Source organism: Durio zibethinus, chromosome 15 (genome assembly GCF_047325235.1).
Source record: "Durio zibethinus cultivar Kanyao isolate XHJ-2024 chromosome 15, ASM4732523v1, whole genome shotgun sequence".
NCBI lineage: Eukaryota > Viridiplantae > Streptophyta > Magnoliopsida > Malvales > Malvaceae > Durio > Durio zibethinus.
In genome coordinates, this window is record NC_143176.1 from 3,882,054 (window position 1) to 3,897,848 (window position 15,795).

The following is a 15,795-nucleotide window of genomic DNA, read 5'->3' on the forward strand; positions in this document are numbered from 1 at the left end:
ACTAGAATAATATCATTGAAATTAACATAGAAAATTGCTAGAATATTATTAGAATATCATTGACACTTCCCACAAACTCAAGATGGTAATAAAGAGATTAACTTGAGTTTGGAAACTTAGACAAGAAATTGACCAAGCGAATGTGATTTGGTGAAAATATCTACTTTTTGACCAACACTGGTAATAGAAACAAGTCAAAGAGTTTAAGTGAACGGATGATGATGTATGAAGTGGTAGTTAATTTTAATATCTTTAGTATGCTTATGAAAAACATCATTGTGAGCTATTTGAATGGCACTTTAATTATCACAAAATATAATACTAGAGTTATGAGGAACACCCATTTCTTGAAGTAACCATCATAACCATAGAAGTTTTGATGTGGCATCTGTAAGAGCTCGATACTCAACTTCAATACTAGAGTATGATACTACAATTTGTTTTTCACTTCACCAAGAAATAAGAGAAAAACCAAGAAAGAAACAGTAGCCTGTGATAGAATGACGATAAGTAGAATTTCTTGCCTAATCAACATCACATTAACAATGCAAATCCAAAGAGAAACTAGAGGAAAAATGCAAACCATAGAGCATGGTACCTTGACATATTGTGGGATCTAACAGACAACAGTAAAATGAGTAGATTGAGGAGCAGACAGAAATTAACTAATTAAATGAAGAATAGAAGCAATGTCTGAAAGAGTAATTATCAAATATACAATACTACCCACCAGAGTTCGATACAAAAAAAGGTTTCGAAGTGGTGTACCATCAAAAAGAGAAAGCTTTAAATTCTATTCAAGTGGTGATGATGTAATCTTACTATCAATTAGACTTGCTTGAGTAATAAGATCATAAGTATATTTTGTTTGAGACAAATGTAAGCCAATAGAATCACTAGTGACTTCAAAGATCAAAAAATAACTCAAACGACCAAATTCTTTTATTTCAAACTTATAACAAAGAAAAGTCTTCAGATCTTGAATACCATTTGCATCATTACTCATAATGATCATGTCATCCACATAAAGTAAGAGAAGATTAATACCATTTTTAGTAGTTTAAGTAAAAAAAAACAAAATCATGATTGTTAGATGCAAAATCAAATTATGCAACAATGGTACTAAATTTTGAGAACCAAGTTCTAAAGGTTTGCTTAGGATCATATAAAGCACATCGAAAATGGCAGACCATGTTAAAAGGTATAGATGAACCAAGAGGTGGCTTCATATAGACTTTCTTGACAAGATCATTCAAGAAGGCATTTTTAACATCAATTTGATATGTTGGCCACTTTCTAGCTACAACAACAATTAATAAAGAATAAACAAGTGTGAAACGTGCAACTGGAGCAAAAATCTCTTCATAGCCAATGTCATATTCTTGTTTAAATCTTTGAGCAATAAGATGAGCTTTGTAATGTTCCACTAACCCATCAGATCGAGTTTTAATCTTGTTGACCCACTTACAATCAATCATTGACTTATTATAAGGTCATTCAATAATATCCTAAGTATGAGTTTTTTCAAAAGTCTGAAGCTCTTCTACCATTGCTTGTTGCAACATAGGATTAGAGATAGCTTTATGAAAATTGTAAGATTCATGTAACGTGGCTAAAACATAATAATAATGAAAATCATGAAGTTGAGTATTGGGTTCTTTTACCCTAGTGAAACAATAAAGTGGAGATGATATGTATAGTGAAATGACAACTGTATCAACACAAGCCTCAATCAAATTAGATATAGTCAAAGTAAAGAAGATAGATCACTATTTGAGTTAGAAGTACCTATAATAGTCTTTTCATTTGAAAAAAAAAATCAAAAGATAAATTTATAAAAATACATGAAAAAGAACAAGGTGAATATAATGAAGACATACTAGTAAACTTTTTATGTTCTTGAAAAACTACATGTCTTGAGATACGAAGACGTTTAGACATCATATCATAATATCTACACCTTTTGTGTTCTATACCATAACTTAAAAGAATAACACAATTTAGCTCTAGGCTCAAGTTTAGTCCTTTTAAATGTAGGAAATAGAACAAAACAAACACATCTAAAAACTTTGAGAGAATGATAATCAGGTACCTTATTACATAGGCACTCATAGTGAGACTGTGTGCCTAATAGTAGTGTGAGAACACGATTAGTAGTATAAACAGCAGTGAAAGGAACTTCACCTTAAAAATGTTTAAGAAATGAAGAGGAATGATAAGGGCACGAAATGTGTCAAGTATATGACAATGTTTTGTTTCAACTCAACCATTTTGTTGTGAAGTATATGGGTAAGACCTATAAGGAAGAGTCTCATCATCCTTTAACAAGTTACGAAACTTAATTTTTGTATATTCAACAACATTGTCAGACTTGAAGATTTTTATTTTTCTAAAAAATTGAGTTTGTATCATATTATTGAATTCAAGAAAAATTGATAAAAGTTCAGTTTTTTGTTTGAGTAAATATATCCAAGTAAAACGAAAGAAATCATCAACAAATATAACAAAGTAACGTGAACCTCCTAAGGTTGGTATGGGAGTTAAACCCCAAATATCATAATAAATTAAATAAAAATGAGCATATAAGATATGATTAATTGTATTAAATGGTAAACCATTTTGCTTTCCAAGTTGACAAGATAAACAATAAAAAATATTATGAAAAATATTACCTAAGATATCAGTGGAAGCAAGTGACTTTATTTGAGAAATAGATGCATTGCCTAGTTTAGAATGTTATAAATCTGAAGAAATTGAAGAGTTGATTGTTTCAGATATAGCAACAGTAATCAAATGCTATGGAATTTTCAAAGTTTCAAGCTAAAACAATGTTCCAATTTTATGCCCTGTCCTAACTTTTTGACATGTTTAAGGATCCTATACAATGCATCCATATCATTGTGAAAAATGCAAATCAAGACCAGGGTCACAAAGTTAGCTAACAGAAAGCAAATTTAAGGCAAGATAAGGAACATAGTAAGTTTAAGATATACATAATTTTGAGGTTTCAATATTACCAATGTGGCTAGTTTTTAAGATATATCCATTTGCTATTTTAATGATTGGACCATTAGGTACATGTATCTTACTTTTGAACAAAGAAGGATCAACGGTCTTGATTTTCACAAGTAGTATCAAACAATTAAATATTACTTGATGTGGTAGCAGACATGATAGGAACATGAGATCGAGATAATATTTGATTGAATAAAGTTTGAAGATTAGTGGTGGATATTGCAATATTTCAAAAGAAGACTTAGAAGTATTTGATTTAGTGGTTGTTGTCAAAGTAGTCTTGTTAGTGCATGGATGATGAATTTGACTACCGTTATGATGATATTTAGCTCTCTATGTTTGAATAAGATGATTAGTCCTACCACATCACGAACAAGTCTCGTGAAAAATAAAGCTTGTATTTTTTTGAAGAGCAATAGCAATAATAGTATCAACACTATGAGTCTAACTCATTCCCAATCGAGTTTCCTCATATATCAATTTCATAAAGGCATTATTCATAGTTGGTAAAAGATATCGACATAAAATTGAAGATCTGGTATTTTCAAATTCAACTCAAAGTGCCATTAGAAGTTGAATATGACAAATTTGATATTACTAACATCACTTTCATCCTTGAATTTTCACTTAAATTCTTAAGCATGTCCTATAAAATGTTGTATTTTAGAATGAAAATCATTAATCAATTGACCTAGTTTTTAACAAAAGTGAGATAAAGTGGTTAAAATATAATATTGATGAGTAAGGGTAGTAGAATTATACTATGTGACAAAAAAATTTCAAGCATCTTTAGCAAGTTTAAATCGCCCTAAATGTACATTGATAGAAGAAACAATGGCATTCATGAACCATATAAGAATTTTATGATTCTTACTTTCCCATTCCTCTAGTCAATCTGTAAATTCATCATTAGATTCTTCTTTTTTCCTTTTTGGTGTCTTACATTCTTTGATAACAATAAGCCATAATTTCATCTCCTTTATATAACTTTGCATTGTCGTAGTCCACTGATTAGTTATTTTCATTAAGGATAATTGAAATTGGCTATACATTTTCTCATTGAATACCTACCATTAAGCTTTTGATTGAAAAAAGAATGAAATGGAGACATAGGAAGTTATAAGTATTGATATAAAATATGAATATTGAAGATGGGAAAAGAAACAAAAAATTTGAAGCACGGAAGTCAAAAATGAAGTTAGAAATGAAAATCAACCAAGAATGGTGTTAGAACAATTTCATGGTTCATTTAAAAAATGATTGAAATCAATCTAGTAATATTATAGATTATCATTGACAAAGAGAAACCATCTTTATTTTATTGTGTATCAATAAACCTAGTTGATTTCTTCATAGTGACGTCAACTTTTTTTTAATGATATTATTATAAAAATAAAAAAACATTATGGTAAATAGGATAAAAGCTATTATTTTCACATTAGGTTTTATGAAAGAAAGGAGTTGATTAATAACAAGTTCAATTTTATCCAATCTAGTGAATATTATGGAGGTACAACTCTTGTAGAATTTGGTAATTGGACTTTCAAAGTAAAAATTAGTTTTTTGACACTATGATTGGTTCTTTTAGGGTTGTTCTGAAGGTTCAAAGATGGTGAAAAGGTATATTACAAATTGTTAAAGGTGCTTTTTTGTGAACAATTGAATTTGAGATACGAATACACATAGCTAAAGCTGATTGGTTAAGGCTAAAATTCATTTTTTTTCAAACTTTTTAATCAAAACTCATATGCGTATTTTTTTAATCAAGGCTTTTTTTTTTTTTTAAAGAAAAATCCAAAACTTTGAGAATTCTAATGAAAACTCAACTTGGGTATTTCTTAAAATCTTAAACAAGTTATCAAGAATCTAGACAAGACAAATAAAAAGGGGAGTTCTATTTACACCTTATTTATTACTCTATACACTCCACTTCTAAATACACCATAAATTCAAAACTCAATTTTCTATATCTACTAAATACACCTTACTTCTTACTCTTTATTTTTCGTTCTTACCATTTTTCTCTTTTTCTTTCTTCATTTTTTGAAATCTAGTTTATCAGAAATGGATATTCGAAAGGCTTTGAGGATTTTTGAATATTTATTTTTAAGAAGCCTCAAAACTTTTTAGATATCCATTTTCGAAAAGCTTCAAAACTTGTCGGATATCCATTTTCGAGAAGTCTTAAGTCTTCTCGAATATCTATTTCTAATAACACTCAAAATTTCTCAGATATCTATTTTTGATGAGCTAAATTTCACTTTTAATCAATAGAAACTTTACTCATGTGTTTATGAACCCATTTACTTGATCATGTGTGTGAATGAAATTGAAATCAATGTTCTTAAACACGAATGGTACAAACTTATTCTTTCTTTTGAGATTTTAGAAAATCAAGAACACCATTTTCTGGTTTTGTGTAAGCAAAAAGGTGTTCTTGGTTTTTTGGTCTCAAGATAAAAACACCTTTATACTGATACATACTTTGAGAACTAGCATTTTTCTTCTATTCATACATATGATCAAGTAAGAATAGGTATATTGATGACTCATACATGTGCATGCATGCTAGTCCAAGCTCGATCACTTTATAGAATATTAACCTTGACAATGTTATCAGCAAACTAACAAATTCGACAGTAAAGACCTCTAATCTTTTGGCCACCAGTATCATTAAATGTTCCTATTGTCGGAATTAAGCCTTGCCTCAAAGAAATCATTAGAGACGTTTGGAGATCCTAGCACATTAGATTTATTTATTTTAGTATTATTTATTTTAAGATAAAATGTATTTATTTTATTTAAATTAAAATTAAATGTTATCAAAAATTTATAATTAAATATATATTTTAACAAAAATTTATGTATTTTCAGAAATGGATTTCCAAGAATACAATATAACTCTTAGAAATTTATTTTCAAGAAAGTAATATAATTCTCAAAAATGGATTTTCGAGATTTATGAAGGTGGTTTTAAGGTGTCTAAGTTATTGATGGGTTTTTTTGTCATTTATTAAAGGTTAAAATTCGTTTTTGCTATGTGGATATTTTTGGAAGAACATTTTGTGGGTAAATAATGAAAACTTTATGGCGTATTTAAAAGCCCCCAAATAAAAATCAAAACTTTGAAATAAGGCTGCCAGTAATTATGAAAATACACTGTCATCCATGACCTTTTTTTTTCAACCTAAAAAGCTAATTTAATTAAGGATAAATTAGATATATATATATATAAATACACACTCTATGGTTAAACATGATTTGAGTTTATCCTTTAAAGTTTAAAATGTGATACATAACCACCTAAGATATTTTTTTCATGTCATTTCATTACTATTCATTGACGCCGTTAATGTCTTAGTCATATAAATCGAAATCTTTCCCCATTTCATTCTTTTGTAAAAGTTTATTATTTTTCTCTCTCTAGAGCTAAAAAAACCTATACTCGACAAACAATCATTTTGGTTTTAAACTAAAAAATTGCATTGTAACTAAATTTGGTGTTTTATATATGCTATGTGATCTTTTTCGTGATTGATTTAATGGTAGTGAAGAGGAAGAAGATGAATTGAAGTAATTTTTATGATTCAAAGTAAATAACGTCAATTTTTTAGTATGATTTGACCTACAATTTGATATGGTTTTGTTTTTTTGAGTTAAATTTGATTTAGGTATTTTGTTTTTATATTTAATTTGACATTTTTATTGAATAATAATTTTTTTAGTTGAATTTTTGGATATGGATGCAAAAGTTTTTTTTTTTTTTTGTATATTCTGCATATGGGTCATTCAGCATAGAAGTAATTTTTTTAGCAAATCATCAGCCATTCAACGATAAGGCACTTCAGAATAAACTATCACACTTCGAGACTAAGACGCATTACGGTCATATTACCTTAAAGTAAATCCTCAAAGTAATATAAAGTCTTTTTAATCATTCAAAATTCTTCAATAAACTAATAATAAATCTCCATATACCCAAAGACAAACTACTAGAAATACAAAATCATTTTGTAAGATCTCATTGGTCAACATTGTCTCCATTGACTAAGTAATCTTTTTCATTTTGATATTCTAACTTTTCACAAGATTAAAGAAACTTATCACTCATTCATTTGTAAAAAGAAAGAAAAAAGAAAATGAATAAATCACAGCTCAGCAAGTATAGACTCACACATTTTACCGAAGCAAGCATCATTATCATACATATCATATTGATCATTTAAAACATTCGTCAAATTATAATGTCAAAATATTTTAAAGATCATCATTCTCTCAAACATTTCGTAAATTCATAAATCAAAATCAAACATATCAATTCATAAATTATTTCAAAATATGCTATCATTCAAATATTGTAATTAAACTAAATCATGGATCAATCTTTAAAAATATCATAATCATCATCATCATAAATTATCATTATCATTCATTTATCATTAGCTACAGTCACTATTATAACCCATAACATTGGCTATATTAACAATTTCATTCTCATGATTATTGCTAATTATTATAACCTGCTAACCAAGATCTTATGTTAACTACTATAATCTGTTAGCAGGGCTATATGATATGGCTATGCTAACTACTATAACATATTAATTAGGGCCGTATAACTAGTTCTGGTGTCAATAATTTTACTTTTTAAGGATATAAATATGTAGCTATCATAAAATCATTATTTAAACATAATTCAATTTCTCATTTCAGTCATAAACATGATCAATGTTTATATAGAGCAATACAAAATAATCTTATCTTTGATCCTATTTTCTTACATTGAAATAAGAAATAAAATATTCATTCATTTAAAAATATACATACATACATAGATTCAAAAATAAACAAAGTATGTGAGATTTTACTTACCTTCTTTTGATTCTACCACAGTTTTTTCTCCAAAATAATTAAAGGCCTATTCAAGATCATTTCAATATAACAGAAATTAATCAATCCATTTTGAGACCATTAATACTAAAAACAACTAAGTTATACAATGGTTAACTCAACTAATTAATTCTGGCAGCCTATTTTACTTTTACTAAAATGACTATATCTCAAGATATACAACTTGGAATTAAGATTTTTTAGTGCATTAGAAACTAGACTCGATAAGCTTTCTAACCATATATGGCCTACCTTGTAATTCCTTGTCAACTAATTGTAATAATTTTTACAATCCTAGTCATATGCTGCTACTAGATAGCATGCATACCTTTTAGTAAAAATTACATATATAATTATAGGAGTCTCTGAATTCAATTCTGCTTTTTTCGTTGGAAAATAGACTCAATAAGATTTTTAAACATCTAAGGCTCAATTTGTAATTCCTTGTATAAAATTTAAGACAATTTTCATAATTCATCATTAATGTTGCTGCCATATAACCTGCATATCCTTAAGTAAAAATTAGATAACTCTTCATTAAAAATTCAGAATCGACTTCCGTTTATTTTGTTAGAAAGTAGATTCAACAAACTTTCTAATGATATATAATACTTGTAGTAATAATCTATCTATTAATATAGAATTATATTTTAATTCACTATTATAGATAAATAGCATCTCATCCAAAAAAAGAATTTCTCTTTCAATATTTAAAAACCCAAATATCTACTTTTAACCTTTAAAATCCACTCAATAATTACCATTAAATCTTAATGACACGAAGTAAACAAAGCCCAATAGTTTTCCCAAATATATCATGAAGATTAATGAATGATTTTTTAATTTTCTTAATTTTTCTCTCATAACTTCAGCTCAAATTAATAGCAACTAACATGGTATTTTTTTTTAAATAAAAAGAGGGTATATACTCACCTTTAGGGGATTAATCCAATTATAACCTCTGATTTCGAATCTACAACTTGATTTTTAATGCTCTCTAACCCTAAGGAAAATGAAAATTTTTTTTTTCTATTTCATGATAGCTTGCTTTTATCTAGTAAAACACCTTTTTTATTATTTTTTTTAGTAATTAACCTCTTAATTAAATTAATGGGCATTGGTAATAGTCTAGCACAACTATCATTTAGACTAGGATATTTTATAAACAAAGCAATTCAATAATAAGCAAACTAAGCAATCCCAGCATGATTGATAGAAGTAATGCGACAAGTAAAAAGCAATTCATAGGGAAGCAATCGAGGAACACAGAAACAATTAAAAGCAATCAATCAAGCATCAAACAAACAATCAATTTCCATTCAGTAGCCACACCAATTTCCAGGGACAACCATCAACAGTGCAAATAACCTTGAAGAAACCCTAAAACAAACCTAGCAACCATTAGAAAAACTCACAGATCTTGAATCCACCTTGAGTTACCCACACCCAGTAAACCCACAAAGCAACCACAAATCCACATAATAGCCATAACAAGTTTTTTTTCTGTGGGTTTCGATTTGAACTTTTTTAAAATTTTTGAATTTTTAAAACAAAGACAAAAAGAAAAAAAAGGAAAAGATCAACTGGCAGTATAGTTAATGACAAGCAACACACAAATAGTGAAATCGACAATGATTGGTGGAGGCTATGAAGGGCTTTATCAGAAACTAGATTTTGTTCTTGGCATTTGCTGGGTTGAAATAAATTAGAGAGAAGATTATAGCACGTTAGAGAGAGAAAATAGAAACCAAAAAGAAGTTTGAAAAGAAATAAAAAAACCATTATGATTTTGGATAAAAGAATAATAAAATAAATTAAAATAATTAAATATCAATTTTTAAATCTCAAGAGTCACTTTCAATCCACTTCAAATCACAAAATAGTTTATATAATTTATCCTTTAGTTAACGATCAAGGCAAAATAAAAAGAATGATCAAGGAAAAAATATATAAAAAAAAAATTTCTTTTAGGTTTTTTTGAAAAGTTTTGGGCTTTTTGGTGGATGTGACAACAAGGCGGCGAAAAGGTTGCAGAAAAAAACGAGATTGTTTTATAGGCTCAGAAATCTCAGTCCAAAGCCCCTTTTTTTTTTCGGTTGAAATTGAAAATCAAATCAACTCTTTGGTTTTATTTCATGTGAAAGTGCCCACAGCTCTTTTAATATTAAAGTGATTGGATTGTACATACGGTGTATTCATGTAACATAAAGTATTGATAATTTATATATTTATATTTTATTTTATATAAAAATTATTTATTATAATTTTCTTTGATAAAAAATATATAAATATATTATATATAATGTTGTTAAAATTTTAAATTATTTTTCTTACATATTTTTTATATTATTTTATATTATGGTATTATATTTTAGATTATTTGAGATTGATATACCACTTCCCCCGTTGACAAAGTGTTATCGAGAAGAAAGTTGGATTTTGTGGGGAGGTTTGGTTTGAGTGTGGTGAAGTGTAGGTTTATTGTTTTGTTGTAATTATATTTTGGCCAATTATATAATGATATGTTGTCAAGTGGTTGGGGTTGGGAACGGGGTGATGACAAGACATGGCAATTTTAGACTAGGAAAGTAAGAGCATATCAGTAATTTTCTAAAATTTTCTTTTATTTAGGGTTTTGGATTTTATTATACACAAATTCATTTACTAAGGTACTGCTCTATTTTTGGCTAGATGATTCTGCAAAACAAAAGCTGACCAAATGTTTGAAAGAACAAGAAAATGATGATAATTTTCAGTAAATAAAAAAAGAATGATTTCGGGTTTTCCTGTGTTTTTGAAAGGAATTTAACTGTATTTGAATCTTTGGCTAACAGTTATGCGTTTAGTACTGTTCATTGACAAAAGCTGAACAGTCAAGTGGATCATGTAAGAGTTGGCCTGTAAATACATTTGAGAAGATTTGATCAAGGAAACATTACTTGCATATATCAGAATTAAGCTAGAATATTTATAGTAACAGACCCGTGAATCTAAAAGAAAGATTGAGAAGGTTGGACAACTATAATTAAATTGGCATTTCTTCAAAGTTTTTGGTACATCAATTCAACAGTTGTTCAGTGATCTTGAGCTGCTGGCTCTTTGGCGCAATAAACCTAACACCAAATTCCCTAAAAAACTTCAGCATGCATGCAAAAAATGCTTAATTATTTTGCAGTTCATATTTCTTCCTTTTGGTGTAACAGAAATTTAATTGCTTTGATGTGAGATAACAAACAAGGGGTCACTTTCTTTTTTTGATTCATGGTTCTTTGTTGAGAGCATTCCAGGCTGATTAATCCAAAAAATATTGAGAAGGTCAGACAATCATGACATGGCGTTTCTAGCAGATCTGCTGCAGCAGTTTGATAAAAGGAGGTGAAAATAATGGGTCCAGGGCTTCAACAGGAGACTGCAGGTTCAGCAATGAGTAGTGTTTTGCTACCAAATCAAACGGCTCCAAGTAGACAAGACTTGGTGCGTTAATCACAAGTTTTTGATGAGGATTCGAACATTTAATACTTCTTAAAGTCAGTCTCTTGAGTCGGTTTGCATCCCTGGGTCCTGACAGTTGGCTTTGGAAACTTCCTAATCCCTTTGGTTCAGGTATTCATGTCAGTCGCATTTCTACTGGGATAAGGCTTATTCAAAAATCTATAAATACACCCCCTTTAAAGCCTCGAGCCAGAAGTAATATCAAAAACATAGTTGAGAGATAGAGCATTCTTGATTGAGATCATGGAAGGAGAGAAGAAAAGGAATAGAGGAAAGGTTTCTGATGGAGTAGACGATCACGACCGAGAAATCAATGCCATTTTCGGTGTAGTTAAAAGGTGGAAGAAGAGTGAGAAAAGTTGTGAAGAAATTGCTTTGTTTGTTGAGAAAAGAATGGCTGAGCTTGAGATTGTTGTGGAGGATGATGCACAACTCAACAGAAAAGGCCAACCTGCCATCAATAAACTCCGGAAGTTGCCTCTTCTTCTCAAGGTTTTACGCAAGAAAAGTCTTCAACTAGAATTCTTGGATCATGGCGTTTTGACCATCCTGAAGAGTTGGCTACAACCCCTCCCTGATGGAAGCTTACCCCTCACTGATGGGCTGCCACTTTGAACATCTTAACTGATTTTCCAATTGATTTGGAGCAAGCAGATCGTAGAGAACAGTTCAAGAAGAGTGGCATTGGAAAGGTTTTTATGTTCTTATCAAAATCTGATGAGGAAATGGCTTCGAACAACAAACTTGCCAAGGATTTGGTTGAAAAGTGGAGCCGAATCATATTTAACAAGAGCACAAAGTTTTCTGACCTGAGGAACATCGAGGCTCATGACGTTCCCTTCATGAAACAGCCTGTGAAAAAACCCACAAGGCCTGCAACCATTGAATATAGGGAGTTTGATTTGGATTTTAGAGTCACCAAAGAACACACGTCGAGTTCTCAACCTTGTTCCTCAAGCCAACGTGTTAAAATGCCAGAAGCAGCCGCATCTGTTTATCTGGTCCGTCCTCACCCCAACTACAATGCCATAGTCAAAGCCTCTGCTAAGCAACAAGTACATGGGGAGTGCCGTCAAAGGATACTGAAGAGGCTGAAGCAATTGAAAACATTAAAAAGGAAGCCGCTAGCTGCAAGCCGCAAAACCAAGTCATCTCATGTCTGTCTGAAGATGACCCATGTTAAACAAGTCAAAATATGTGACCTTTAGAAATTTGCTGTAGTTTTAATTTGCAATATTTTCGTTTTTGGTTTTAATACATTAAACCAAGATATTCTGCTTGCTGTTGCCATAAATTTTCATTAGTTGCTGCTGTTGTATTTTTTTTCATATATATTCTGCTTTAGATATGCAAATTGAAGGTTGTATTAAAGCATTGGATTTGTTCTTATTATTGCATTTACAGCTTGCCAAGTTTCTTTTGATTTAGTCGAATCAATGACAGTGGATCTCTTGCAAACACAAATTCGAAGAGTCTCCTACCTATTGGCTAGAGGTAACTGCAAATAATAGGTGACAAGATTGATCTTGATCATAGAGTGCAGCTATTAATCTCACAGACGGAAAAGATTTACAGAAATTTGAAGATCCTTTTCTTAGTAATTCTCACATTCTATGGCTTCACAGTGCATATCAGTGATTTTGAGCGGCAAATTTTTCATGAATCCATATTTGAAGCGAAACAGCTTTGATATTTTCAATTTATAAACTGCCTTAAGGTTAAACGCATGGGTTCTGGTGAAACCTAAGATTAAAGACAAGGTTAGCCATTAGTGAGACCAGCATGTTAAATACATCACCAAACATGTTCAAGCATTGCACAACAATTTCCTGCCTGATTTTTTTTTTTTTTTTTTTTTGTGTTGCACTAGGCACAAATGTTTAAAAAATTGAAAACCAGAAGTACTTAGTAATCTTCAAGCAAAACTAATTGATATTCAAATCAATGCTGAAGTGGAATTAACTAGTCATTGATAACATATGGTTGTGAAAATCTGGCAACCATCATTATCTCTTATCAAAAAATAGTTAGAAGACTAAGACTTAACATTTCTCTGAGACTTTTGGTAAATTCAACAATGTCTTAGTGATCTTTGACCTCCATCTTGATGGCTTGTGACTTCTTCTTGGTCTAATCTATACTGTGATATTCTCCAGAACTTGAGCATTCTTCAGAAATTACTCAACCATTTCCAGCTCATTTTCTATGCCTTCGAATAACAAAATTTTAAGTGTCTTGAGTTGAGACCACAGAAAGGAAGGAAATCTCTAGGATAGTAATGTAACTGCGCTTCTGTTGCTTGCATACTGGAGATTGACCTGAACAAGAGACAAATATATGAACATTTGCCATTTTAAATTAATATATGCTGTTAATACAAATTATATAAAATTATATTTCATTTCATGAATCTAACCTTAAAAACAAGAGCTTCTAGACAAGGAAAACATGCGAGTAAATGTGGTCGCACTCTTTCCCACCCAACAAAGAAGTTGCCATTGAGACTAAAATAAGTCAACTTAGGCAACTCATGGATTATGCTACTACATTCTAGGAAAACCTACAGGAAAAGATAATCTTTGTCACTTTTTAGTGCACTTTTTAGACTAGAAAAATCAATGAATTTGGGGTTGAACAAAACTAACCTTTGTAAAATTGCCAGATAAAGGAAGTGATTGAACATTACTAATGCCTTTAAAGAGATTAGTTGCAGCTGTATTATAAGAGACAAAAGATTGATAAGAATCAAAGATTCTCCCAAAATCGATGCATGCTTCGACAAGAGAGTTGAGATTTTTGAGGGAGAAGCGTTGTGGTAGGTAACAGCATTTGAAGCAAATAAGGCTAGGGGCATATATCACAATCTCATAATCTTCATGAAATCCCCCTGTATAGGCTATGGTCAGTCTCTTCAGTGTAGGGTTAGAAACATGGAAATTGCATTGTTTTTCAAGATGCATCTATCTACAACCAACTCCTCAAGCACTAAGCAGCTAGAAAACAGTCTTTGACTTGAATCATCATCCGGTATTCAAATACTGCAAAGATGAAGAATCTTGAAACTAGGAAAACCGATCTTAACAGGCATTTTCAGGACAAAATTACACTTGCTGTATATATCAAATCTTAATACCACCAATGTCTTGAAAGTAAATACCCGAATAGGCAGCATGTTAAACTCTTTACAGTTAAGGCATAAATCAAGCTCCCTAACACTGTTCTTTAATGCATATCTTATCCACCCATCAACCCTATAAGATCAACAAATTCTCCACACTTAAGACGAAATTTATCTACAACTCCAGTATGATAAAACAGAACTCGATCCACAAAATTCATGAAACTAAAACTATCTGAATTTCGCCTTTTAAAACGATCTTCAAAGTTAAGATCAGATAGAAAAGTATAAATATTACTCCACCTTGTTGAAAGAATAGATGTACGAATTGCTTCTTCCAACGGAAGGAATGAGATTATGTGACAAAGAAGTTCGTCAGGTAAACCACTGATCCTGTCTACTTCTTCGCTAGCTCTAGCTCGCTTTGCCATCAGTAAAAAATATGTATTCAAAGCCAACAGCTACTTAATCTTGATAGAATACTGAACTTTTAGTTTCAGTAATTAAAATTCAAATTTTAATAGTCTCAATTATGAAATAAAAAAATCCGTTTTCAAAAGCTTGGTAAAACTTGTTTTCGTTGTTTTAGATCAGAGTTACGGCTAGATATGATTTTCTATAGTCAAGAGAAACCATGTTTTGTTTTACTGTATATCAATAATCCTGGTTGATTTTTTCATGGTCAAGTTAATTTTTTTATTGATATTATTATCAAAATAAAAAGGTATTGTGGTAAATAAGATAAAAGCCATTATTTTCACATTAGGTTTTATTATAGGAAGAGGTTGCTTGATAGCAAGTTCAAATTTATCCAATCTAGTGAATATAATGGAGGTACAACTCGTGTAGAGCCCGGTCATTGGACTCTCCCAGCAATTTTTTATTTTAAAATTTGTTTTTTTTTCTTTTTTGCAAAAATCTAAATTATTAGGGAATAAATATATTAAAATATGACAAGAGAATTATATCTAAAAGTAAGGGGTAATATATATTAAGATCGGATCATATTTGATTTGAATTTTTAGATAATATATAATATTATAGATTTTCAAAATTCGATCTAAATTTGACTCTACTTTCACTTGAAAATGATTTGATCTGACCAAATTCTATTATTAATTTATTAATTTATTAATTTTGATATTATTTTAATGTAATTTTAAATAGATATAAATATATTTAAATATAAATAATTATTTTTATTTTATAAAATTTTAAAATATATAAAAACTAATAAAAATGAATAATTCATTTTGATTCTTTCACTTTTTATCCGTAAT

General features: G+C 29.9%; 1 protein-coding gene and 1 pseudogene across 1 annotated transcript; one reads left to right on the top strand and one right to left on the bottom strand.

Moving 5' to 3' along the window:
* Positions 1 to 11,640: 11,640 nt before the first annotated feature.
* LOC111301914 (protein IWS1 homolog 1 pseudogene) lies at positions 11,641 to 12,605 on the top strand (annotated as a pseudogene).
* A 1,059-nt stretch (positions 12,606 to 13,664) lies between these two features.
* On the bottom strand, positions 13,665 to 14,946 carry LOC111301622 (F-box/LRR-repeat protein At4g14103-like). The gene is made up of 4 exons (XM_089744196.1): positions 14,640 to 14,946; positions 14,043 to 14,110; positions 13,814 to 13,957; positions 13,665 to 13,715 (listed from the first exon to the last, which is right to left on the bottom strand). Exons 1-4 carry the CDS (start codon positions 14,944 to 14,946, stop codon positions 13,665 to 13,667), a joined length of 570 nt encoding a protein of 189 aa, XP_089600322.1.
* Between the last annotated feature and the right edge of the window lie 849 nt (positions 14,947 to 15,795).

Bases quoted from the DNA above. Each gene is read 5' to 3' on its own strand.
- LOC111301622 (XM_089744196.1), bottom strand. From the start codon at position 14,946: ATGGCAAAGCGAGCTAGAGCTAGCGAAGAAGTAGACAGGATCAGTGGT. The intron at 13,958-14,042 runs GTTAGTTTTGTT...CTTTTCCTGTAG, and splicing joins TATCTGGCAATTTTACAAAG to GTTTTCCTAGAATGTAGTAG. The intron at 13,716-13,813 runs GTTAGATTCATG...TCTCTTGTTCAG, and splicing joins TAGAAGCTCTTGTTTTTAAG to GTCAATCTCCAGTATGCAAG.